Here is a 27,607-nt window from a genome sequence, read left to right on the forward strand (position 1 = left end):
TTGTCTTGCTTTCTGGTGCTTTGGAGAATAATTCGACCTCCTCTTCTTTGTGGCAGCCCCTCAAATACTGGAATACTGCTATCATGTCGTCCCTAGCCTTTCTTTTATCTTGACCAGCCGTACACAGGGAAATAAAACTTTGGGAGTAGACAGGTTTTTGCCGGAGAAAAAATTATGGCCCTTGCTCCCTGGCTCAGCCATGGGATTTTAGAGAATTTACATTGAAAAATGTATAGCAAATGTAAAGCTTATTTTCCTGTACTCTTCTGACATGTCTCTCTTCCTTTTTTCTAACCCAGACTGTCCCTACCATTAACCAGAGCATTAAGTTGTAACCTAGAATGGCAAATGCTAAAAGACAAGTCATGGCTGAACCGTAGAATTTGATGCGCTTATTGGTGATGACCATCATTTTCTCTACATTATCCCACATCCAAAGTAGAACCACAGTTGTTGCCTCATGCCCGAGGTAAATTAAAACTCAGTGATCAGGGCAATTTCCATTCCAGCCCACTACTTATGCACCAGGGACAAATTCCTTGTGTGTCCAATCACACTTGGCCAATAAAGAATTCTATTCTATTCAAGGGCTGGCGGAATGCATTTTAATGTAGCCCTCTGGGTATATCTTAGTTAGACAGCTTTATAACAGGATTCATCAAATTCATCATTATTAGTCTTTATTATTTTCAAAGTCACCCTCCAATGTGGGCATTTGAGCTTGGCCACAGTGTGATCAATGGACTCTGTAGAGCAGGGGTGTCAAACTCAATTTCATTGAGGGCCACATCAGCATTGCGGTTGCCCTTGGGGGGGCCGGGTGGGTATGGCCAGGGTGGGTGTGGCCTCCTGGGTGGGCATGGCTAGAGTGCATATGGCCTACTGGATGGGCATGGCCAGCTCTACATCGTTCGAATCAAGGGTGCCTATGGTGGCCTGGGCAGGAGTGGGACAGATCTGAGGGTCTCTGGCAGAAGGAGGGTCTCTGGGCCAGGGCCAAGGCAGTGGGGCCGTTCCCTCACTGTTTCCAGGATGGCTTCGCGGGCCACATGAAACCACTTCGCGGGCCGGATCCGGCCCCCGGGCCTTGTGTTTGACATGTCTGCTGTAGAGGGTGTCAAGAGGGGGCAAGGATGGGAGGGGAGACAAATGGCAAAAGCTCTTTCTTTAGATACACTTTTGCTTCCTTTATGCAGTATGTCCATTGTGATTTCATACATACCAAAGGAGTGCAGCTTGCATCGGGACAGCATGATGCCCCTGTCCTCATTATGATGAAAGCATTGGATTATGTAAGACACAATGTTAAATGAGAAGAAATCTTTACTTGATCTTTAAAATAAGGAACCTGAATACCTGTACAGTTCCTGCAGTCTCTGACTTACAACCATTCATTTAGCAACAGTTCAAAGTTATGACAGCACTGAAAAAAGTGACTTACAACTGGTCCTTGCACTTAGCAACTATTACAGCATACCCAGGGTCATGTGATCAAAATTTGGGTTCCTGGCAACCAGCAACTATGATAGTTGCAGCATTCCAGGAACATACGTTCACAATTTGTGACCTTCCCAGCTGACCTTCCAACAAGCAAAACCAAGGGGGAAGGCAGATTCATATAATGACCATGTGAGTCACATAATAGCTAGGCTGATTCACTTAACAACCATGGCAAAGAAGGTCCAGAAATCAGGCATGATTTGCTTAACAACTGCCACATTTAGCAACGGAAGTACCAGTCTCAATTGTGGTTGTAAGCTGAGGACTACCTGCGTATGCCTTTTGACTGGTTGTGTTAAGAACTTTCTGTCTCTATAGAAGTATCAATGCTGAATTAGAACTGGAGCTCTCATCAACTCTTGTGGCTACAGCTCCCAGAATTCCTGTGCCTCATACTTCTACAAGACCTAAATACATTCATTTGCTGATTGCCAAAATTACAGGTGAATAGCAAGTAGCATTGTAACATTGGCACATCACTGGGTGTAGTAGTAGAATAGCATTCAGAATGTTTGCATTCATAATTGCTTCTGTACTACTTGCATGAAAATGAAAATGCATGAAAATGGCTCAGTGGGTTAGGACGCTGAGCTTGTCGATCGGAAGGTCGGCAGTTTGGCGGGTCGAATCCCGAGTGCCGCATAACAGAGTGAGCGCCTGTTACTCGTCCCAGCTTCTGCCAACCTAGCAGTTTGAAAGCACGTAAAAATGCAAGTAGAAAAATAGGGACCACTACGGTGGGAAGGTAACAGCGTTCCGTGCGCCTTTGGCGTCTAGTCATGCCGGCCACATGACCACAGAGACGTCCTCGGACAAGCGCTGGCTCTTCGGCTTTGAAATGGAGATGAGCACCGGCCCCTAGAGTTGGAAACAACTAGCACGCATGTGCGGGGGAACCTTTACTTTTACCTATAACATCTATATTATCCTTCTACATCCAGGCACAGCTTAGAGAATTGAGCTGAAGGGACATAAGGTGTCCCTCTCTCTGGCTGATCATCAGTTTCTGCTGGACATTATAAAAGATGGGGGAACATCTACACTTTCCATATACCCCTCCAACTCCAATGTGGGAAATTCTGGTGATTCTTATGTCCTCAGGTTAGCACCTACTGACAAAAGAAAAATCATGAGCCTCAGGCCTTCCCCACATGCTTGGCTTCTACAAAATATTTTTTCCTAGGTATGTCTCCATGACCACGGAGACGTCCTCGGACAAGCGCTGGGGCTCTTCGGCTTTGAAACGGAGATGAGCACCGGCCCCTAGATTCAGAAACGACTAGCACGCATGTGCGGGGGAACCTTTACCTTTACCTTTAGCAAGTAGCATTGTAACATTGGCACATCACTGGGTGTAGTAGTAGAATAGCATTCAGAATGTTTGCATTCATAATTGCTTCTGTACTACTTGCATGAAATTGGAAAAAAAGAGAGAAACTGATGTTATTGTCCTGTGAAAAAGTAAGCATGTCCTCTGTTAGTTCTGTGGTTTTACGTATCAGGACTTAGTAAGAAATCATCTGGTCCTTAGCAGTTCTTAAAAGTGCAACCTCAGATGAATACATGTCATCATTTATTTTACAAAAAGAAAGCCAAAATGGAGAAGCCATGTGTGAAAAACTATTCGCCTTATGATTCAATGGCTTTAGCTGCAATAATTTGAAGTAATTGTTTTCTTTTCCTTTTTTTGTATAAATTTTATTAGTTTTTTTAGGGTTGGGAATAAGGTGGGGTCGGAGTTAGGGTTGGGATTTGGGTTAGGGTTAGGATTAGGGTTGGGGATTTTCCAAATAACATTCTCAATATTTAGCAAACAGCATAATGTCTGGGTTCATGTGTTTAACAAGCAATAATAGGTAAAGGTAAAGGTTCCCCCGCACATGCGTGCTAGTCGTTTCCAACTCTAGGGGCCGGTGCTCATCTCCGTTTCAAAGCCGAAGAGCCAGCGTTTGTCCGAGGACATCTCCGTGGTCATGTGGCCGGCATGACTAGACGCCGAAGGCGCACGGAACGCTGTTACCTTCCCACTGTAGTGGTCCCTATTTTTCTACTTGCATTTTTATGTGCTTTCAAACTGCTAGGTTGGCAGAAGCTGGGACAAGTAACAGGTGCTCACTCTGTTACGCGGCACTCGGGATTCGACCCACCAAACTGCCGACCTTCTGATCGACAAGCTCAGCGTCCTAACCCACTGAGCCACACGTCCCTAACAAGCAATAATAGATAATAGTTAATTATCATAAACAATATGTTAATTAATCACTCAATAGCCTTCTTCTTGCTATTATGGAATTAAAATAAAAATAAAATAATATATATTCAAAATTACACATCACATTCCTTTCTCTCTAACTCATTTTTTCTAGCCATTGATAGAAATTATCCCATGTTCTAAAGTACACTGAGTCTTCTTTCTCTTTAATCTTTAAAGTAAACCTATCCATTTCTGCACACTCCAGAATTTTCTTAATTAGTACTTCTTCAGCTGGTAAGTTTTCATTTTTCCAATGTTGGGCAAATACAATTCTTGCTGCCATTAGTATGTGTAGTATTAAATATCTACAATCTTTCTCATATTTAGCTCCTATTATTCCTAACAAAACTAATTCTGGCTTAAAGTCTATTTGTTTTTTTAGTCATTTTATCTAACCATAAATGTATTTTAACCCAAAATCTTTTTGCTTTAGGGCATGTCCACCAGATATGATCATAAGTCTTTCTTTGTATTTCCAACAGTTGTTTGAAGTATTTTTAAACATTTTTGCTAATCTCACTGGTGTCATATGCCATCTGTAAAACATTTTATATAAATTTCCTTTATATGCCACTGCTTTAGTTAATTTAATATTTCCTTCCCATAACTTTTGCCAATCTTCTAATTCTATATTATATCCAAAGTTCTTTGCCCACGTTATCATTGTTTCTTTTACTTGTTCTTCCTCCATCTTTAAGTTTGAAGTAATTGTTTTCTTTATGACATTTTCAGTCTCTCACATCATTGTGGAGGAATTTTGGTCCATTCTTTACAACATTGCTTGAGTTCATTGAGGTTTGTGGGCATGTGTTTATGTGTTTATGTGCAGACACAGCCTTTCAGTTGCGTTGAGGTCTGGACTTTGACTGGGCCATTGCAACACCTTGGTTCTTCTTTTCCCCAGCCATTCTGTTGTGGATTTGCTGTGTGCTTGGGATCATTCATCTGTTGCATGACCCAATGTCAGCCAAGCTTTAGCTGTTGGATAAATGGCCTCATGTTTGACGCTAGAATATTTTGGTATACAGAGGAGTTCATGATCAACTCAATGACTGCAAGGGCCCAAGACCTGTGGCTGCAAAACAGGCCCAAATCATCACCCTTCCATCACCGTGCTTGATGGTTGGTATGAGATGTTTGTGCTGATACACTGTGTTTGGTTTTCGCCAAACATGGCACTGAACATTATGGCCAGACATCTCAACTTTGGTCTTGTTTGTTCAAAGGACTGTTCCAGAAGTCTTGACATTTCAATCAATCAGAATAGAGATGGAAGGTACTTTGGCAGTCTTCTAGTCCAACTCTCTGTTCATGCAGTGGACCTACACCATTTCAGATAGGTGGATGTCCAGTCGTTTTGTAAAAACCTCCAGTGACGAAGCACCCACAACTTCTGAAGGCAAAGCTGTTCCACTGGTTAATTGTCCTCACTGTTACAAAGTTTCTCCTTAATTCCAGGTTGCTTGTCTCCTTGATTAGTTTCCATCCATTGTTTCTTTTCTTGCCCTCTGGTGCTTTGGAAAATAAGTTGACCCCTTCTTCTTTGTGGCAGCCCCTCAAATACAGGAATACTGCTATCATGTCACCCCCTAGTCCTTCTTTTCTTTAGACTGGCCATATCCAATTCCTACAACCATTCATAATATATTTTTGTCTCCAGGCCTTTAATCATCTTAGTTGCTCTTCTTTGCACTTTATCAAAGTCTCAACATCTTTTTTGTAACATGGTGACCTAAACTGGATGCAGTATTCCGGATGTGGTCTTACTAAGAATTTATAAAGCGGTATTAATATTTTACGTGATCTTGATTCTATGCCTCTGTTTATAACAGCCCAGGATTGTATTAGCTTTCTTGGCTGCTGCCACACACTATTATATTTGTTCAGATGCAACTTTGCAAACCTAAACCATGCTGCCCTGTTCTTTTTAGAAAGAAGAGGCTTTCTCCTGGTAACCCTTCCAAACAAACCATACTTGTTCAATCTAATTTTTCTAATTGTACTGTCATGAATTTTAACATATAACATGCTAACTGAGGCCTGTAGAGTCTGAGATGTAACTCTTGGATTCTTTGCAATTTCTCTGAGCATTGCACAGTGTGACCTCGGGGTGAATTTGCTGAGATTTCCACTCCTGAGAAGATTGGCAACTGTGATGAATGTTTCCCACTTGTGAATAATCTTCCTCACTGTAGAATGGTGGACTCTAAATTGTTTGGAAATGGCCTTATAACCCTTCCCAGGCACCAACAATCGCTTCTCTAAGATTATTGTTGATGTCTTTACTCTTTGGCATTGTGTTAATACACACTTCAATGCTGGAGACCAGCAAATGCCTAAAACTTTGACTTTTATAGAGATAGTCACACTTGCTGATGATCAGTTGATCAAAGGCCTCTTCCTACCTGTGGAAGCAGTAAGGATGTACTATGTTTTTCACACATGGCTTCTCCATTTCAGCTTTCTTTTTGTAAAATAAATGATGACACGGTGTAATATGTCATGTGTTGTTGTTGTTCATCTGAGGTTGTATTTACCTACTTTTAAGAACTGCTAAGGACCAGATGATTTTTACTATGTTGTGATTTGTAAAACCACAGAACTCAAAGAAGGTGTACTTACTTTTCCACGACTGTAGGTTTTGATGTTTAAAATGATTTTGTCGTATTAGAAATGCCTTGAAATGTTGTGAAACGTAAAGCAAAAGGTGGATGTTGTTATTATTGTTGTAATCTATCGCACTGGAGAAAGTCAAGGTCGTTACTTTTCTTTCTCTCTTTGCACTTTTCCTTTCCCTCTTTTTCTAACGTTCATTTCTTCCATATTTTTTTATCTTATGGAGAAACGTAACAAAAAGTTTTAATCAGAATGCTTGCATTCATGTGTACTGATTGCTCTGAGGTTTTAAGTCGTGAAGGCAATGTGGTTTGGGTGTGGACTTTCAGGCTTTATTTAAGCAACATTGTATCTGAAGAAGGCCAATTTTTACTAAACTGCTCTGGAATAAAGCTCCATAATTTCTTCTGTGGTATTTTACATGTTTGGGGGGGTGCAGTTATGCAAGAAATCTACCTAGATGAAATGGAAGAATGCTGGGTGCATTTTAGTCCCACTGGAGTTGAATGTGATTATGGTTAGTGCAATAAAAATAGAGATTAAGAGAACTGCAGCTTACAATGCTTTTCAGTTATTTTTTTCCTCAGTGGTGTACAGTACAAATCTTTATATAGAAACTGTGGCTTTGGTCTAAATTTGTGCCTGGCAGCTGTACATGCTTATCAAAAACAGCTTAAACACTCTATTTCAAACATTATCATGCTATTTAAGAGTAAATAAAATTACCAGCAATTAAAAGGATCACAGTCAAGTTAGGTTTGAACATTTCAATTATTATTCAATCAATTAATACTGAACATTGTTGAACTACTTCCTTCCCCCTCCCCCCTAAAAAAACTTAAAGCAGTAATTAAGGAGATAATTCATATATTTGTGTTTATTACAATTACATTAATCTGCAGGTCTGGACAGTCTGTGACATTTTGTCCAGCATTAGCTGGATAGCAGCTAATAAATAGCCTTTTCACTGTTAGGGAGAGTATGAGAAATCTTTTTAATTTACATTTTAATGCAAATAGTTCTAACTATACAAACCAGAATGTGAAACTCAGCTACCTTTTTTTCCCCTCTGGATTTTATAATTTTAATCACAAAAAGTGCATAAGTTACAACTGTGCTTTTCAACCTCAGCAAATTTAAGCTGTGTGGACTTCAACTTCCAGAATTCCCCAGAAAAAAAAATACATGTGTGTGTGTGTATGTGTGTGTGTGTGTGTGTGTGCGCGCGCAGTGGGATATTTGGGAATCCAAGCAATTTCTGAACAGCAGTAAGAATTATACAGTCTGCTTATCTTTTAACAGTTTTCTATATATTTGTCAGTCAGAAGAACAATGTGTTGTCCAATCTGATCCTCAAAAACAATTTAGCGGGGGGGGGGGAGGGAAGAGAAGGGTTAAGATCTGAACTCTTAATAGGCAAAAGATTTGTTAATGCAGAAACCAAAGTTATTAGATATAGACATGGAGTGAACGGCTTTCAGCCTTACCCGTAACCATAAACAAAAGGGGTTGTGGTTAAGGTGCTGGCCTAGAACATAAACCAATTTGTGGTTGTGGTTAAGGTGCTGGCCTAGAAAACAGGAGACTGTGAGTTCTAGTCCTGCCTTAGGCAGGAAAGTCAGCTGAGGGATTTGGGCCAGTCACTCTCCCAGTCCAATCCACCTCATATCATAGGTTGTGGGAACAATAGATGGAAGGAGAATTAGGTATGTTTGCTGCCTTTAGTTATATATAAAGGGGGATAAAAAAATCTAATAATAGCATGATTCCAAATATTTTAAGCATCAGTCAGGGCATATTCCGAAATGGGGACTCCTTTTCCCCTGTGAGAGCACATTTTTTTCCCTTCCAAATAGAGATCAAACATTTAACTTGACCAAATAATATATAAGAAAGCCAATTTGATGTAGTGGTTAAAGTATCAGGCTAGAAACCAGGAGACTGTGAGTTCTAGTCTCACTTAGGCATGAAAGCTGGCTGGGTGACGTTGGGCCACTCTTCCGCCAGCACTGGCAAACTATTTTTGGAAACCTTGCCAAGAAAACTGTAGTAGTCCAGGCAGTTGCCAGGAGTCAACACCAATTCACAAGGCACACACAAAAATATTACATTATAAATTCCTGTAAAAGATTGAACTATTTTTGTTCAACAGGGATGTACCTTACCAGTAAATGTTATTGGCATGTATAGTATTATTGCTGGTAAACAAATGTTGCAATTGCTATAATTGAAGGAATAGGGTAAACTGGAATTTTCAAATTTTACTATCTCCTTGTGCTAACTTTGAAAATAATGTAAAATCTATTGCAGAATGCAAAGTAAGGATAAAAATATGACTGTTCCCTTCGGTCAAGTTGGATTTTTGGTGACATTTGTATAGCTGCAAAAAAATGGAACTCATTGACCATTGCCAGGACTGCCTTTTACTAGGAATTTTATTGACTTTTCTGTCTAGACTGAAGTTCTGGGCTTTCCTGCTCATCTCCCATCCAAGTTCTAATCAGTCCAGCCCCATGTAATTTTCCAAGATTACCAAGTAAATGATAGAAAATTACTTTCTCTCTCTCTCTTTTGTGGTGGTGGATGTATTTAATGCTAATGCACAGCAGCTGGAATGAGAAAGGATTGCCTTCTTTCACTGGTGGTGGCTAAATCAACTCTGGAAGGTGGGGGCCCTCAAATAGATCCAAAGAAGACATTAGGCGCAGGTATGAAAGACACCATCCCCTTGTATACATAGCCAAAGTAGCATTCTGCACAGCAACAGAAATACCTCCACAAAAGTAGCAGTATGGGGATAAGCAAAGAGGCAGTATTTAAATCTGTGTTAGAAATGAACTTTTTTTCCCAATGAACTAATCAGTTGAATTCTAGCATCTGGCAAAAAAAATCTATGAGCATAGATCGGATGAATGAATCAGTTTGAATGAATGAATGAATGAATGAATGAATGAATGAATGAATTTGTAGGAAAAATTACTCAAAATGATATATTTTTAAAATCATGTTTATTGAGTTTATATAGCTATCCAGCTCAGTTAAAAACAATTTGAAAATAGAAAATATATATATATGATATAAAACAATAAAAACAATATGAACCATAAACCCACATGACAAAATAAAACATATCTTCTTTTATGTATTGGCCATCATGAGTCATAAGTAAATGTCGAATTTTCTAAAACGATAGAAGTGGAAATCAGCAGCCCTTTGAACCTTCTCATTTCACTTTCAGAATCCAGAAACGAAGTTTCAGAAGACAGTGCTACACTTTTACATAGTCTTGAGGTAAGAAACACACAAAGTCTAAAATTGGCTTTCTGCAGTATTGCAAACAAAACTCACATTCCACACCCACAAACAAAAGTAGCTTAGAAAAATGCAAATTATACTGACCCTGGGTAGCCCTACTCAAGTTGCCTCCATTTTATCTTCCTACCCTTATGCTTCTCCAAGAAATATTAAAGGCAGCTTTGGGTCACCTGAAAATGGCTAACTCAGCTTGAAAATTTTATTGAATATTTTTTTTCCAGTAATGCACTTGTGATAACCATGGCAACTCAGAGTCCTGCTGTACCTTCTGTTTGCTAATAATTTGTCCCAAAATCTTAGTTTAATGATCCTGACCTTACATATGTACATTGGTATCCATGCATTCATGTGTTGAAAAGAACAATTACAATCTCTTTTTTTCTTTTTATATAGAAGCGTCCAACTGGAATTAAATATTTTAACATTCATCTCTGCTATCCTACAACATGGCAGCAGCAAACGTCTTGCCGACTGGATTATTTCCCAGTATTCCCATATTTGACTACAGGACAAGTGTCTTTCTAAAGCCAACATGTTCTGTGCTGGTACAATTCATTGTTTGTGAACAAAACATCACTTTTTTTGATAAAGTAAGACTGCCCTAACACCATGCACCTATAGTAGCTAGAATGCAGGACAGTTTCTTTCTAAAAAAAAAATTGAGCATCTTTCTCTGAAGAGGAGAGTAAAATTAGTACAGTTCAGATCACCATTGCAGTGCCATATCTGTTTTGCTCCAGACATATTTGCCTCCTCGCTTGAAAAACATATTTTCATCAAAGCCACTGAATTGTATAGCATGTTTAACCCCTACGTCCAGGATTGACCGAGATGGCTCTTTCCGGCCATTTACACAGCTGAGAAAACGCATCTGAGAAAAACACAAAGAAAAAAATTACAGCAGAAGAGAATTAACATCTGTGTACAGCTTTTCTACCAAACTATATGGTTTTAAGTTAGTGCCTAATTCCAATCCTGCAAATGACTTCAAGTAATTATATACATGTGAATGTTGTTAATATTTATGGCTCTGAATGATACCAAATAACACAGTGTATTTGTTTTTAACTCATGTGTAAAGATTTCACAGTCATCCGATCATAACTCCCTTCGTTTGGTGCCATCGTAATTTCATATGGTCACTGAATGAACAGCTGTTTGTTGAGGAATAGAAATGAAACAACAAAAACAGCAACATAGACCAAACTGTCTGAAAAATCTTTCCAGAAACCTTCATTTAAAGGAGTCTATAGTTTCCCAGGCCAAAATACATATGTTTGTAGGTATCAATCAATTGGTCTTGGCAAAAACTAATATCTCAATCAGGATGTTGACAGCACAAACAAACTTGATCTCAAGACAAACTGCAGAAATGATTAAAAGAAGAGTTACAACAGGAGGTATACTCTCCCACCAAAGCAGGGGAGTTAGGCTGAATCAATGTATACTCCAGAGCTGCAGAAAGAAATTGATTTATTCGAACTTCAAAATTTGCTTCAACCTAGCAGTTGCTGTTAACTAAAGATGGGCTTCAAAGGACTCAAAGAGATGCTTATATATGCAGTATCTCAATAGTGTACTGATTGTCTGAATATTTCCCTCTTTTCCTTTTCTTTTATCTTATTTATCTCAACATCTCAAAGTACTTGAGTTTTAAGTATGTGCATACAATGTACAGTTGTACTGCACTTATGTGCACTGCTCTATTTTTGTAAATGCACTTTTATTCCAATGCAGTGGGTTGCACTGAATGCAATGGAGTTACTATTGAATAAACATATACAGGTTTTTTTTATTTATTTAATGGACTTGGGAAGGGGAGATAGGAAAAGAGTCGACTAGTCGATGAATCTATTTTAAATTAAAGAATATATTGAGGAGTCTTTGGAGCTCTCTGAGCTTGCTTGTTTTATTGCAGATATTTCATTACCAAACTAGGTAACATCAACAGTGCTAGTCTAGTTTGGGTAATGAAATGTCTTCATGAAAACAACCAAGCTCATAGAGCACCAAGAACCCCTCATTTCAACCCTAAGCTACACATTTTATCCTTTATTGAAAGAATATGCTATTCACAGCAACAATATCATACAAGTGATGTTGTAAATGACATTATTGCATCCCATTTATGACCTTGCCCAAATGATATAAAATGATGTAAACACAATGGAAATTTTCATCTGTTGTATTAAAAATCTGTGGCTCTACAGCTCACCAAATCAAGTTTTCACAGTATAAGGGAGAGTTATACCTGAAGACTTAATATTTTATTAGTTCTGGTTAATACAAATCAAGTTTTCACAGTATAAGGGAGACTTATACCTGAAGACTTAATATTTTATTAGCTCTGGTTAATACAAATTAAGTTTTCACAGTATAAGGGAGAGTTATATCTGAAGACTAATATTTTATTAGCTCTGGTTAATACTAAACTCCAATATGCACTGATTTCAGGAGGTTTTACTTCCAAGAAGTATAAGTTGCGATCTCCCTATGGCAAGGACAAAAATAAAGCTCTGACTTCAGAAACAGGAAAAAAATATTTTCAAAATAGAGAGCAAATAAAATAACAAACAAAATGACTTACATATTCATCCAGAATTAAGTAAGAATCTCTCATCTGTGAAAAGACAGGGAAGCAACAACTTTAATTTACCATAATGTATAACTTTCTATTAAAGAGTGAGACATAAAAGCCAGCTGCCTGATTTTGGGCCAGTCAACTCTCTCCTAGCCGAACCTACCTCACAGGGTTATTGTTGTGGAGAAAATAGGAGAAGAAAAGTGTGTAGGATGTGTTTGCCATTTTGCATTATTTCTAAAGTAATAAAGGTGGGATAAAATTCTAATGAATAAATTAAAAAAAACAAAGTATTTCATTTATGTACTTAGATAGCTTTTTTTTAGCTGTTTTAAAATAGGGCAAACATAGTCCTTAATGTAGTGCGCAAATTAAAAGTTACCTGTGCATACAGAATTAAATTAGTAAAGAGAAAGAGTCTATCATGGAAATCTGATGTGAGTGGCCAATCCAAAAGTGCAGTCACTAAATGAGGACTACTTTTATAGGGAATCATTATTGTCACAACCACTGGATTCTCTAAGTTTCCAATATTAGACAGAAACATTTATTTGGAATTCATAAAACAATTTATTAGTTTGAGAGTAGCCTGTAGAAAAGTCGAGGGGCTTTTCATACATTTGTTAGTGACCACACGATACAGCAATGCTATTGGAAGGCAAGATCTTAACAGTAGCAGCAAATTACTGTGTTTTGTTTTTTTTTAATCCCATTTATATCCCGCCCTTCTCTGAAGACTCAGGGCGGCTTACAATCTAAGAAGCACAAATCAATGTGCTTAGCAATAGCCTTCATTCTATGTATATGCCTGCTTATTAGGGCTTTCAGCGGCATTTTTACAAAGTCAGCTTATTGCCCCCAACAATCTGGGTCCTCATTTTACCTACCTCGGAAGGATGGAAGGCTGAGTCAACCTTGAGCCTGGTGGGACTCGAACCTGCACTAATTGCAGGCAGCTGGTGTTACTTAAGGAGGCATTAGCCCACTGCTCCACCAAGAGATCCATACTTTTTTACATTTTTTAATTGGGCTTTTATATGTCCTCAAGTTATGACTGAAATTGAGCCCAAAATTAAGGTTGTAATGAAGTGGGTTATACCATGACTGAAGTGATTTTATGGGGATTTTTTGTGTGCATCAGTTGTTAAGTGGATCATTGCAGTCATTAAGGGAACTCATTGGCTATAACAGGCTTTTTTTTCCTGGAAATTGGAAGTAAATGCTGGTTTCTGGCAAAAAAAATATCATAAACTGCAGTCACCTGACTGTAGAACATGGCCATAAATGAGGGCCTTTGGCTGTGAGCTGAGGGGGGGGGGGAACAGCCATCAAAACTCTGAATCAAGGTTGAAAGTACTTTGGGGGGGGGTTCATCATAACTTCAAACAGTCATTAAATGTCTAAATCGGAAATTATCTGTATTATAAATAACTCAAGGCAGCAAACATACCTAATACTGCTTCTTCCATTTAATCTACTGAGTTATAAAAGAACAAATCATTTTTAAAAATATGATCCAAATTTGGGGGGGGGGATCAAAGGATGGAAAAAGAGTTATTCTCATTCCTTTAATAAGTCTAAAATGAAACAAACTGAGATCCTAGAAAAGTTAAATTCCGTTGAACTCAACACTAATTTGTGTTTTTGCCAAACCTAAATTTGCCTCATTAATGCCGTTATTCAGACTATTCTGAACAGTTCAACAGTTATGTGATATATTAGAATATTATCACTATATCACAATACAGTAATAATGGAGCTTTATATGTCTAATTATTATAGTGGCCCAGTGCTTAAGAAATGATTAAGTCGTATCTGTTAATTTCTGATGAAAAATTGCTTGCAAGAGTTATTAATAAAAAATGCGCATCAATTCCCTTGGTATAACACTGGGCATCTGGATTCCAACAATACGGACTGAAAATGCGAAGGGGCCATAAACTGCAAGTATTCTAACAAATCCCCACTAAAAAACTTTCTTATAGCAAAAATAAAAAAGAACCTGGATAAATGCATTTTGCTTTTAGCAATCAGAATCAGGACCTCTAATGCCAACATTAAATATATTGCTTTCAAAATGTATCAACATTCAGCATGATTACCTTTTGATTAGATTCAGGGACTAAGCACGGGAGATCTTTATGACGGTGCACAAATCTTTCAAAATCTTCGTCGCTGATGATGAATCTTTCAGCTTCTCTCATTGATTCTTCCCCTGTATTTTCTCCTTCAATGAGCAAACACTGAAATATCTAGAAAGCATCAAGTCTATGATTAAGAGACAAGTCTTGCTGGTCACAATTACTGTGCAACAGAATAATGCTACAAAGAAAATTTAACGAGAGCTTTTAATTCCGTAAACTGGATGTCGGGCATGTATTTTTATTACAATAACTTGCGATTGTATTTATAGTTAAAGACTTGCAAAAACTTCAGCTTCTGGATTTTGTGCTTGAGATGGAAGAAAATAAAACTTTGATTTTGGGTTTTGCTGATTCACACTTGCTGTGAAGTTCAAGGGGTTTTCAGGCCTGTTAGATGTTACTGTGGTAGATGGCTAACAAACAAGCCTCATAGGGCTTGATTGGTTTGATGCATTGGGCATCCAGGTCACCGGCATTCACTGGACTCAAACAACAGATTTGTCTTCTGTCTGCAAGGAATTTGCAGATGTTTTCAGCCCAAGCTTGGGAGAGTACAAGGGCCCTCCGATAGCTTTTAAACTTAATCCCCAGGTCGCGCCAGTTCAGGTTAAGCCCCGCCGTGTGCCGTTTGCATTAAAGCATAAAATTGATGCAGAGCTGGACAAGTCAGGGGTATTGCAGCCTGTAGATAGTGGGGAGTGGGAGACCCCCATTGCAACGCCACTCAAGGCCAATGGAGAGGTATGCATATGTGCTGACTACAAGTGAATCATTAATCGGGCACTACAGCAGCATGAGTACCGCATCCCAGTCGTCAGCCATATTCTGGCGTCGTTGCAAGGAGGCCGCATGTTTGCTAAATTAGATTTAGCACAAGCCTACCAACAGCTGCTGGTGGACGAGGCCATGGCAGCTGCACAAATGATGGTTACGCACAGGGGGGTCTTCAAGGTAAAGCGCCTTCAATTCAGGGTAAGTGTAGCCCCAGGGATTTTTCAGGAAATCATGGAGCACACGCTCAAGGGCATCCAGGGATCTGCCCCTACTTCGATGATGTACTCATCACTGGGGAGTCCACAGAAGTTCTGGCTGAGTGGCTTAGAGCCGTCCTTCAGTGGTTCCACACTGCGGAGCTTAGATTAAGGAGAGACAAATGTAAGATTGGGGTTCTGTCCACCAAATTCCTTGGGTTTAGAATTGATTCTGAGGACATCCATCCTGCAGAGTCAAAGCTGAAAGGCACCAAGCCCTAGGTCCAAGGGAGAGCTTCAAGCCTTCTTGGGCCTCCTGAATTTCTATCATTCATTCCCCCCCAACAAGGCCACAGTGGCAGAGCCACTACACCGGCTCTTAGATAAAAATTCCCTATGGCAGTGGACCAAGCTCCACAAAAGGAGTTTTCAGGCAGTCATGGTGTTGTTGTCCTCAAACTTGGTGCTCACGCACTATAATGAAAAGCTACCAGTTTGCATCGCGTGTGATGTGTCCCCATACGGGGTTGGAGCTGTGCTGAGTCACTTGGCAGATGGGAGATAGTCACCCATCGCCTATTACTTGAGGACCTTGTCCATAGCAAAGCACAATTACGTGCAAATTGACAAAGAGGCCTTGGCCATCGTGGCCTGGGTTAAGAAGTTCCATGACTATTTATATGGGACGCAGTTCAGGGTCTTTACTGACCACAAGCCCTTGCTAGGCTTGTTCACAACGGGCAAGCAGACACCTCAAATTCTGTTGCCATGAATGTTGAGGTGATCTATCTTCCTTTCGGCCTATGACTACAGGCTGGTTCCCAAACCCGGCAAAGAAATGGGCCATGCAGACAGCCTTAGTAGATTGCCCTTGCCGCATGTGGAGCCCAATCCAGCTCTAGCTGCACGCATTTTAGCAATTCAAGACTTGCCAATTTCCCCTACATGCGGGAGATGTCACTGCAGAAATGGCAGCCGACAAAATCCTAAGTCGTGTGTTGTTTTAGATTCATACAGGATGGCTGGAAAATAGCAGGGGCCCCAAGTTCCAGAGTTTTTTTAGTCGGAAAAATGAGCTTTTGGTTCACAAGGTGTGCATCCTTTGGGATAGCAGGGTCGTAGTCCCCAGTTCACTCAGGCCCAGAGTTCTCCAGTCTCTGCACGAGGGCCACCCAGGCATAGCCTGGATGAAGGCACTGGCGAGGAGCTACCTCTGGTAGCCAGGGCTAGATAAAGCTATCGAGGTCCAAGTACACGGGTGTCACATGTGTCAACAGTCCAGACCAGACATGCCACAGGCCCCTGTCCACCGATGGGAGGAAACGCACACACCATGGTCAAGGATCCACATCGATTTTGCTGGGCCCATTCAGGGACAGTTGTTTTTAATAGTGGTCGATAGCTACTCTAAATGGTTGGAGGTTGTTCCAATTCCCAATATGACTACTGCAAGGACCATCCAGGTGTTGTTGTCACTGTTTGCAATGCATGGGCTTCCAGACATCATAGTCTCTGACAATGGAACCCAGTTCACGTCAGAGTTCCAGGCCTTTCTCAGGGCCAATCTCATTAGACATGCCACGTCAGCTCCTTTTCACCTGTCATCAAATGGGCAAGCAGAACAGATGGTTTGCACAACCAAAGAGTCCCTTAAATGCATTACTACAGGGGACTGGCACCACAGGCTGGCCGACTTCTTGTTATGCCAGCATAAAACGCCTTGTACAGCTACAGGCAAGATTCCCGCAGAGCTGCATTGGGGAAAGAGACCAGTAACAAAATTGGACGGCACCCCGATAGAGTAGTCTCCGACATGGCACGTCTGAAGGCACCTAGGCATTTACAGGTGGGGGACTGGGTTTGGAACTATGGGCAGTTGTGGGTGCCAGGGAACATTGTTAAAATGTCAGGACCACTCTCCTACAAAGTGGTCCTGGAAGATGAGCGAGTCATTCGCCGACATGTCAATCAGTTGCGCCGGTGACTAATGGAGCAGTCATTGGCTCAGGACTCCCAAGGGGAGCAGACCTGGAGTCCACAACCTCACACTTCAGCAGAGCAGTTTGCACGCTCTGAGACATTTTGCGTGACAGAGAATGGGAATGGGGCCATAAAAGCGTTTCCCCTGAACGGAGGGGCTGAGCAGTCACCTGACACCCAGCAGCAGCCATGCCAATTTAGCGGCATTGTTAGACTTTGGGCTAGGCCAACCAGGATAGGTCAGCCACAGGGACTCGAGTTGTTTTGACTCCATCGAATCACAGAGCCCGGATCTATCAAGCACGGTAGACCGGGAGATTCCAGCAACCCCTCAATGCTCTGAGCGAGCCCGAAGACCCCCCAAATATCTTCAAGATATTGTAACCAAATGATTATGTGTTCCATCCAGGGGGAAGGGGTGTAATGTATTGGCCTTTTGTATATGCTTTAAATGTTTGCTCATGTTGCACTGCTTGCTAATTGCTTGCATTCAATTGCTAAGTGCTAGTATGTTTGTAATGGTTGCTAGCTGGCGCAGACTGGTTGTCTCCAGCTGGCTAAGTAGGTCTTTGGGCAGGAAACCCATGCTTCAAACCTATTGGTCACCACCTATCGGCCAACTGTATAAATAGCTGTGCAGCAGCTCCCTTGTTGCTTCAATTATGTTTGACCTTCAATAAAGCCTGTTGCTGTTTTGAACCTTCTGTCTCGCTCAATGCCTGCAAGAACTGGCTACACAACACAATTATTAAAAAAGACTGGTGAAAACTATGAAGTCTAACCAAGGATTATGTGTTAGAGCAGTGTTTCTCAACCTTGGCAACTCTAAAATGTGTGGACTTTAACTTCCACAATTTCCCAGCCAGCCATGATGATTTGTAAGGTGGTAAGCTGTTACAGACCCCTCTGAGATGACCATGTTGAAATCAGAGATTTATATTAGGAATTGCAGGTGTGCAAAACATTTTAAATTTTGAGTTTCAGGTAGAATTCCATTCTGGTGACAATACAGATCAGAAAAGAAAAAGGTATACGAATAAGTGAGGGTGAAGGTTCGTTCTCTGAGCTTGTGGGTTGGTTTCTGAATGTTACCAGGCTAGGTAACATCTTCAGCAGAGTTTAGGGGATACGAATCAGTTAGATTATATTTGGAACAAGTAAATACAACAAAGGATTAAAAAAATGGTTTTCAAAAGACGCAGATCTGTATATCCAACTAACTTACTGCCATCTAATGGATATTGAAGACATTGTGGTATATACAAAATGAATGGGGACTTTTAAAGATCCATTGCCAAAATGTCAGAGGCAAATAACCCTTAAATGCAAAATAGTTAAACATTTCTTACTTGTGACTCTTTAAACTGCAGAGGCCAAGGTATCATAGATCAACACCATCACTATAGTTTTGATAATGGTTTATATTGACCTATGTTGTAGCAATGGAACAAAGTTCTTTTGAAGAAACACTGGATTCCAAATCCTTTCATTTAAATTTTATTTCTTTGCATCAAGTCCAGATCCCTTTAAGGGGCTGAAGTTAACTTTTCCAAATAGTCAGAAAAATAATGGACGGGTTAGTGACAAAAAATGGACCAGATCCATGCCACCCACACATGGGCAGGAATGTGAGAGAGTTATTTATTTATTTTTTTAAAAAAATATATTTTAGGGGCCCTGCCTGTTATAGCTAATATTTCACACTTTATAATACTGAAAGTTATGCTGTCCATCTCCCAACTCTTACCTTCCAGCGGACAGGATTTAGAGCTTTGATCTTCTCATTCATGTCTTCTTCCACATTGAAACGATTGATCACGGAATTTATTTTGAAAGCAACACTGTATTTTTGGCACCATATCTTCAGTTTTTCCAGATTTTTGACATGATTTTTCTTCCCTTGCCCACGGCCAATTAAAACATTGACTTCTTCATCGAAGCTATCACAAGATACAGCAAGAATATCTAGAAAGTCTCCTAAAGCAGAAAGAGTTCACTAGTAATTTAACACCATCAGCCAATTGTCCTCTAAATTTATCAAGTTCTACGTGAAAAACCATTACCTTGATTATAAACATAATCATAATTTATTATGCCATGCTTAAACTGCTGGCTTACAGAAAATTACAATTGAACATAACATAAAAATTAAAACTCTTCTTCTTCTTTACTTCCTCTTTACCACTTCAGTTGTCAAGGGAACCAGAAACACTAACATTATTTATTTGAAATTACCCTGTTATAAACAAGTGATTTAATATTTTGTTATTTATATGTCAGTAAACCAAACCCTCTTTAGAATATGGAAACCAAAATGAAGCACATAAAGATTTTTAAGATGGAAGGTAAAATATACAAGCTGATGATAAACCCAAAAATCATCAAATGACAAAAGTAACCACTGTTAAAATACCAAAGGGAAGAAATTGTAAAACATTTGTTGGATTAGGTTCAGTCTGTAATGTGAATCCAGCAGTGACTAGAAATCCTAATTCATGGGTGAATATCCGGTGCAAACCTTGTGCAAACCTAGTGAAGGTCTCAGAATGTTATAAGCTAAAAATTCTCAGAACAGAGATACAGATGTGAGATTATGCTATGCCTCTATGTATGTAATTTTTAATGATTTTACCCAGTGGTGGGATTCAAATATAAGAACAACCAGTTCTCTGTGCAGATGCTGCTTCCGGATGTCCATTCTGGGCCTGGGCAACAAAAGATTAGCTACCAGTTCTGCTAAAGTGGTGCAAACTGGCTGAATCCCACCACTGATTTTACCACCACCACACTGGAGGGGAGTATACCATTTTGAGAGCATCTATATATACCCTCTCCATGCAAGTGATGAACACCAGGACATGAACAGGTCCTAAAATCTAATGCCTTAAATATAATCATCTAAAGTGTTCAGTTCAGTTCTTAGTAGAGGATTTGAACCCCACATAATAATTTCTGGCTACTAATGTCTGCCAATTTCTAAACAGAATGAAATTGGCCATGTGGTGCTTCCTGGTGGTCAGTGTCATTGTGAAAGTAGTGAGTAATTAATAAACAAACAAACTTTTAGAAATTTAACTAGCAATTCCAAGTCATGCAATTGGTCTATTAAGCTCAGTACAATATTGATTGTAATAACTGAAAGCAGTTCTCCAAATTTTGAAACCTCAGGTTTTCCAAGGACAAAAAAACAGGATGCTGTTTTTGGCTGACCTAACCTGGGTTGTCTTAAATGCGAAACACCTACTCCATCTCTGAGCTATTATTGTTCCCCAATATTGCTAATGATAACATTTATATTACCGTAAGTGCTGTTACATTAAGCAGTTTGAAGCAAAGAATGAAAAGAGATGAAAACCAAATGTTTTAGGACCTTTATTTTCTAGAGGAGGACAAATTTCCAAGAACTAGTGGGATAATTTTATCTCCCCAACCAGAAAGATTTTTTTATATGCTGCCAAGTTCAACCCAGGCAGTGCAATGTGCCAGTTCAAAATGCCCGCTAGCGAGTTGTGCTCCTAATTAGGATATTCCATTCAGTTGTTTCATCATTTCTTTATGATGACCCACATCAGACAGTCAGAGAAATCTCTTTGCTCATTAAATTGGGATGATTTGGGAATATCCTTAAGTGGTTGTTGTTGTTTTTTAACATTTTCATTAATTCTTTAGATCAGTGGTTCCCAACCTTTTCTATATCCTGCACCCCTAGAACGCTTCTGATATATTCTCGCACCTTACAAAAGTTTAAAATAATGGCAACAAATTATGCATATACACTATAATTTTGAAAACCCAAGTTTTCACACCCCTTGGAATATCATTTCACACCCCCAGGAGGTGCGAGCACCCCTGGTTGGGAACCTAATTTTTGCCAAGGCCACTGATGCCTGCCCTTTTACATAACATACTCTGCTACCATATATGACAACAAGGGAATGGCGAATTGTTTCTTACTATTTTATGAGGTTTTGAACAGACAGGACTGTTCTCTTTTGGAAAGTTACAATCCTTTTATTCTTTTCCCCAGTTAACCAGCACAATAAACATATTATACAGTGCTAGAACAGATTGTTATAATTTCTCTTACCATAATATTTGAACCATCTCTCCTTAATCATACTGCCATTGGTCACAATGCTAACACTTGGCAACTTTAGCTCCTCCTTACAAAATTGGACCAGCTTCCCAACAAACTCGCCTCGCTCATGCAGAAACGGTTCACCACCCGAAAAGTTTATTTTCTCCATACCTGGAATGTGCCAGAGAGAACAAGAAAGTGATAGGAACATACAAACAGTACACCTACTGCAAAAACAATTATAAATAATAATAATAATAATTCAGTAGGTTTTCTAAAGTATTTTTCTCCTACACGTGAACATAGAATGTCAAATTGCATGGTTTACATAACTCAGTATCATTAATATGCTGTTTTCTTCACCACAGACCCTCTTTAAATACCTTTTGTGGCCACGGACCACCCCCCAAGACTTAAGATTTAAATGATAACATTTCTTTAAGCCTTCACACACACACACACACACACACACACACACACACACACACACATTGTGGTCCACGGATCACAGGTTGAGAATCACTAATGTAGAGTTTAAATGAGGCATTTTCTCAACCCAGCCAAAATATCCCAGACATTAGAGGTGAAGCCACTGGCACACCAAGTGTGTGTCCCATTACTGAGCTTATTTCACATATCCCTTGCTGTACTAAACACAAAATTCAGTAGATCATAGCTGTTAAAAATTCCAAAGGATCAAAAATGCAAAGTATATGCAAAAGTAGCCATTGAATTCTGTGCAGCTTGATTTTGAGTACAATTATGGTGAACACTGTAAAAGGAAAGACTTCCTTGAGTCAATTCCTCATGACTTTATGGATGCATGAAAGCCAAAATGGTGAACGGGCTTTTTTTTTTGGTGCCTTCACGTCATTGTTGACTTTTAGCAACTGCCTGGACTAGTCCCTGCAGTTTTCTTGGTATAGTTTTCCAGAAGTGGTTTGACATTGCCTCCTTTCCAAAGCTGAGAGGGAGCAACTTGCCCAGGTCACTCAGCTAGTTTTGTGCCCATGTGGAGATTACAACTCATGTTCTCCCAGTTTCTACCCTGGTGCCTTAACCACTACATCAAATTGGTTCTCATAGGAACATTCTCATGTACTCTTTTTGATTACAATTGAGAGGAAATTATTATGGTTTGTTGCAGTCAGCCCAATGCTTACATTGGTTTGGCATTTTTGTCCATCTGTCGAGCCCTTCCGCAGGACATGGGAATAGGCAGATGTTGTTTGATGGTGTTCATCGTACAACTGCAGGATGTAAGCTGTTCAAAGTAAAGCTGCCTTTTGCAATTGACTGATGGTGATTTTGTCAATGTTGACGGTGTTCAAGTGGTGCTCTAGTTTTGGGGGGATTGTACCTAAGGTGTCTATTAATATTGGTGCTACCTTTGCGTTCTTTTGCACAGTTGTTTCTATTTCTATTTGCAGTTCTTTGTATTTTGTGATATTTCTCCAGGTCTTTCTCTTCTATTCCGCTGTCTCCAGGTACTGCAATGCCACTATCCAGACTTTTGATTTTTGTATCAAAAATCTATGTGCTTGTATGTTTGAATTCTAAAGTCCCAGAGCATTTTAGCCTTTTCAGTTTCTTTTATGACTATTCTGTGGCCCCACCAGTTCTTGCTTGCAGACGATGGTATTTCCTGCAGATCTTCCAATACACCATTGTTACTACTTTGTCCTACTGTTGCTTGTAGTCAGTCTGTGCAATCCTCTTGGAACAACTCAACTAGGTAGTCTGCTGTTTCTTTAGCTTCCTTGCATTGAAGACAGCGGCATTTGCTGTCTTCTCAATTTCAGTTTTGCATGCATTTGTTCTTAAGGCTTGACCTTGTACAGCCAGAATTAGCTCCTCGGTCTCTTTCTTCAATTTTCCTGCTCTGAACCATTGCTATACTTGTTCTTATCTGCTTTGCTTGCTACATTTTTATGTATTGGCCATGTCTTTGTCTTGTCATGTCTATTTTCTAATCTTCATGTGTCTTTTCTATTCTCCATTTGATCTTTCATGTAGGCCAGTTTGATCTCTCTAGTCTAATACTTAATAAACCTTCAGGGTATCTTCTTCATTGTCCTCCAGATCTCCTTCTAATGCCTTTTTTCCTTCCCCTGTCTGGTGTGCTTGCAACCTTCCACACTGACCTATTTTCCTTGGTTAAGTAGAGTCTGTCAACACTGCTGCGTGGATGAAGGGCATGACTCATTGTCATTATTTGTCTTCCTATTTAGGGTTTTTAGTTCTGCTTGAGTCCAGTCCACAATTCCAGCTGTGTATCTAACCACTGAAATTTGCCCAGGTGTTATGGTAATTGCCTTGATGGCATTTTCCCTAATGAGTTTGGACTGTAAAACTTTTATTATTGCTACTATATTTTTATCCTGCCTTTCGCATATTTTTATCAGTTCAGGGCAGCAAACATTTCTTATCCTGCCTTTCGCATATTTTTATCAGTTCAGGGCAGCAAACATACTTAATACTCCTGGTTCTAATTTTGCCCCCAAACAACCACCTGCTGCAATAGGGTGGACTACGTTTGCCGCTGCTTTTTTCCGGGATCTTTCTGACTTCCCACTGAAGCCTACAGCTTCAAAATAACCTGGTGATCTCCTGCCAATTATAAGACAATCCTTAGGGTTTTATTTATTTATTTTACACATCAACCAAGATCAGCTAAGTTGTGGACTAACAGAATTCTGTAGTGTTAAGTACAGTAAATCAAGTCAGGATGTCCAATAGTTCAGCAAGGTTTTCAATTTCAGAGTTGCTTACTCCTCCTAAGAATTCTGTGAAATGCAGAAGCAGTCATACCACAGTCCAGCCTCATTTAATACAAGGAAAGCAACAAAAGATCTGGTGAAACTTTGAAGTTTAACAAATACAGTGCAAACAAAAATCTCTTGTGCTTTGCTGTAAAATGTGTCACTATCCTTTCATAAACTGATCCAGTGAAGTAAATATTTCACTGGACTCTCTGCACTGGTCCCCACATATAGTCCTCTTGGCATCCGGCCCTCTCAATTCCTGGCAAATAGATGGGGAAGAAATGGAGGTAGTGACAGATTTTATTTTTCTGGGCTCCAAGATCACTGCAGATGAGGACTGCAGCCAAGAAATTAAAAGACGTTTGCTCCTGGGTAGGAAAGCCATGGCAAATCTAGACAGCACACTAAAAAGCAGACATCGCCCTGTCAACAAAAGTGCGTATAGTCAAGGCTATGGTCTTCCCAGTTGCAAAGTATGGCTGTGAAAGTTGGACCATAAGAAAGGCTGAGCGCCAAAGAATTGAAGCCTTTGAACTATGGTGCTGGAGAAGACCACCTAATGAGAAGGAAGGACTCACTGGAGAAGAGCCTAATGCTGGGAAAGATGGAGGGCAATAGAAGAACGGGATGACAGAGAATAAGGTGGCTTGATGGACTCACAGAAGCAGTAGGCGTGAGCCTAAATGGACTCCAGAAGATGGTAGAACAGGGCTTTTCAACTTTTCGCCCATTGTACCACTTTTAGGATATGGCAACATCCGAGTACCACTAGTCACCTAAGCAAGGTGTCAAAAACTTGATGACCAAAAAAAAAAAAGGAAAAAGTACAGGTAGTCTTCAAGTTACAACAGTTCGCTTAGTAACTGTTCAAAGTTACAATGGCACTATAAAAAGTGCCCACCAAGCCACAGCCGAGCAAGACACCTGCCTGTCTGCCCAGCGGCGCTCTTCCTCCTGTTTGAGGTTTTCATTGTTGTGAGCATTTCTGTTGAGGATTGGCAGCGGGGGGGTCGGGTGGGGTGTTTGGTTTTTATCCCCCTCCCTCTCTGCTGGGTGGTTGCAACAGGTTTTGGTCACTTCACATGACCCTGCGACACTGTGACCATCATAAATATGAATCAATTGCCAAGCATCTGAATGTAAATCACAAGACCCTGGAGATGCTGCAACATTCCAGCTGATTGGCGCTTCTTCTGGGCTCAGCGGAAGTGCCAGGATCAGCACTGAGCTCCAGGTGGAGCTCGGCGCTGATCCTGGCACTTCCGCTGAGCCCTGACAGCCCTGCAGCTCCAGCCATCTCTTGCTCAGGCTTACCACTGGTTCAGCTCATTCTCCTCCCCCGCTACCACTTTTCTAGGATGGTCGCATACCACCTGCTAGGTGCCAATGTACCACAGGTGGTACCCATACCACTGGTTGAAAAGCCCTGTGGTAGAAGACAGGAAGGCCTGGAGGAACGTTGTCCATGGGGTCACAACTAACAACAACAACATTCTCAAGGAAATCTCGCAAATGCATCCATCATCAGAGGTGTGGGCCAGGACTGTAAACTGTGTGCATTTCAGCATTTATTTTACATGGCTTACATTGTCAGAACTACCTAGGGTTTTAAAAGCTGAGTTGCGGCTAACTGGCCTCATTATTAATCAATTGATTAATAATTAATAACCAGGAGATTGTGAGTTCCAGTCTCACCTTAGGCATGAAAGCCGGCTGGGTGACTTTGGACCAGTCCCTCTTTTCTCAGTGACTTACACCAGGGCTTTTCAACCAGTGGGACATGTACCACCAGTGGCACTTTAGCACCTGGCAGGTGGTACACGACCCCTAGCTAAATGTAGAGGGTAGGGAACGAGCTAAAGTGGCACTGCATAGGCCTGAAGGAGATCAGGTGGAGCTGCAGGGCTTGGCAGAAGCCCCAGGATATGCGCACGCAGCTGCCTGCTGGTTGGAGTTTCTGGAAGAGAAAAGAAAAGAAGGAGTAGGGCAGAGAGAGGAGAAGCTATAAAAGGACCAAGTTTTGGTGGGAGAGGGAGAGAGAAAAAACTCATGGAGAAAGAGAAGAGGAGAGGAGAGGAGAGGAGAGGAGAGGAGAGGAGAGGAGAGGAGAGGAGAGAAGAGGTTTTGTTAGCAAAGCTTTTGGGAGCAAAGTGTGAGTGAGTGAGAGTAAGTGAGAGGCTTTTGCGAACAAAGGCTGAGAGAGAGGGGGGCTTTTGCAAGTGAAGGGTGAGAGAAAAAGGGAAAAGTGAAGGGAGAAAGAAAAAGCATTGATTTCTGACTTCCTCTGTTGCAGTAGAAGGAAGCATTAACACTGAACCTCAGCTTGTACTTTTCCATAATATTATAAACTAGCCATTTCTATAACAACAAATGAACCTAATCAGTAAAGTCCAAAATCCCTCTCCTTTTTTTTTTAGTCATCAAGTTTTTGACACCTTACTAAGCACTTGGTGGTACTCAAATATTGTCATGTCCTAAAAGTGGTACAATCTGTGAAAAGGTTGAAAAGCCCTGACTTACACAACTTACCTCACAGGCTTGTTGTGAGGAAAATAGGAGTGTGGGGAAAAAAAGGTGTGTTGGATACGTTCCTCACCTTGAGTTATTTACGAAAATAATAAAAGCAGGATAAAACAAGCAAACAAAACAAACAAATATTCCAAAGGCAGCATTAACATCCTTGCCAAGTAAAAAAAAAAGAAGAAGCCAGGAAAATAAAAATTGCATCTTAAACTTTCATCTTTTCCCCTAGCAATATCTTACCACAGGAGCGTCAAGCAAAGACAGAGCCACCCCGGCGCCCTCCCGATAGACCAGCGTTTTCCAACCTTAGGAACTTGAAGATGCGTGGACTTCAACTCCCAGAATTCCCCAGCCAGCATAGCTGGCTGGGGAATTCTGGGAGTTGAAGTCCACGCATCTTCAAGTTCCTAAGGTTGGAAAACGCTGCGATAGACAGACAGATCAGCTCCATCCCCGCCGAACAGAGCGGGAACCCATCCGCCACTGGTTCAACCCCAGCCCCTCCGTAGCTTCCCGGAGCCGGCAGGGAAGAGGTCACTTACCCGCCTCTTTGAGCAACCGGAGCCCCCGCTTAGCCTCCTGCAGCGGCAGGACGAAAGAGGTCTTGGCGGTGTGGAAGCAGAAGCCGCACTTATAATTGCACTGGCGGGTGAAGTGATAATTGACGCTGAGCGGCACCGGCGGGCGAGCGGCGCCCGGCTCCGGGGCTGCGCTCGGGGAGACTCTGCGGCGGAGCGGCCCCCAAAGGCAGAGGAGGGCCAGCCGGCTGCAAAGAGCCGCCAGAGCCTGGAGCAGGAGACGGAGGAGCTGGCGGGGAGGCAAGTGCATGGTGCCTTCTCTCGCCTTCGCTTCAGCCGCGAATTGGCGGCGCTCGAGCCGG

At 40.8% G+C, this 27,607-nt stretch overlaps 1 protein-coding gene across 1 annotated transcript; it reads right to left on the reverse strand.

Annotated features, from left to right (window-relative positions):
• Positions 1-9,361: 9,361 nt before the first annotated feature.
• RSAD2 (radical S-adenosyl methionine domain containing 2) lies at positions 9,362-27,587 on the reverse strand. Its single transcript, XM_081314743.1, has 6 exons — positions 27,270-27,587; positions 21,449-21,610; positions 19,109-19,338; positions 14,369-14,518; positions 12,273-12,305; positions 9,362-10,556 (listed from the first exon to the last, which is right to left on the reverse strand). The coding sequence occupies exons 1-6, from the start codon at positions 27,553-27,555 to the stop codon at positions 10,392-10,394; spliced, it is 1,026 nt and encodes a 341-aa protein (XP_081170869.1). The 5' UTR covers positions 27,556-27,587; the 3' UTR covers positions 9,362-10,391.
• Between the last annotated feature and the right edge of the window lie 20 nt (positions 27,588-27,607).

The sequence above is a fragment of the Vipera berus genome (assembly GCF_964194415.1).
Source record: "Vipera berus genome assembly, chromosome: 1".
Lineage (NCBI taxonomy): Eukaryota > Metazoa > Chordata > Lepidosauria > Squamata > Viperidae > Vipera > Vipera berus.

Coding starts and splice junctions, on each gene's coding strand:
- RSAD2 (XM_081314743.1), bottom strand. CDS start 27,555: ATGCACTTGCCTCCCCGCCAGCTCCTCCGTCTCCTGCTCCAGGCTCTG. Junction 21,611..27,269: donor CCGGTTGCTCAAAGAGGCGG/GTAAGTGACCTC, acceptor GGCACATTCCAG/GTATGGAGAAAATAAACTTT. Junction 12,306..14,368: donor TCCCTGAATCTAATCAAAAG/GTAATCATGCTG, acceptor GTCTTTTCACAG/ATGAGAGATTCTTACTTAAT.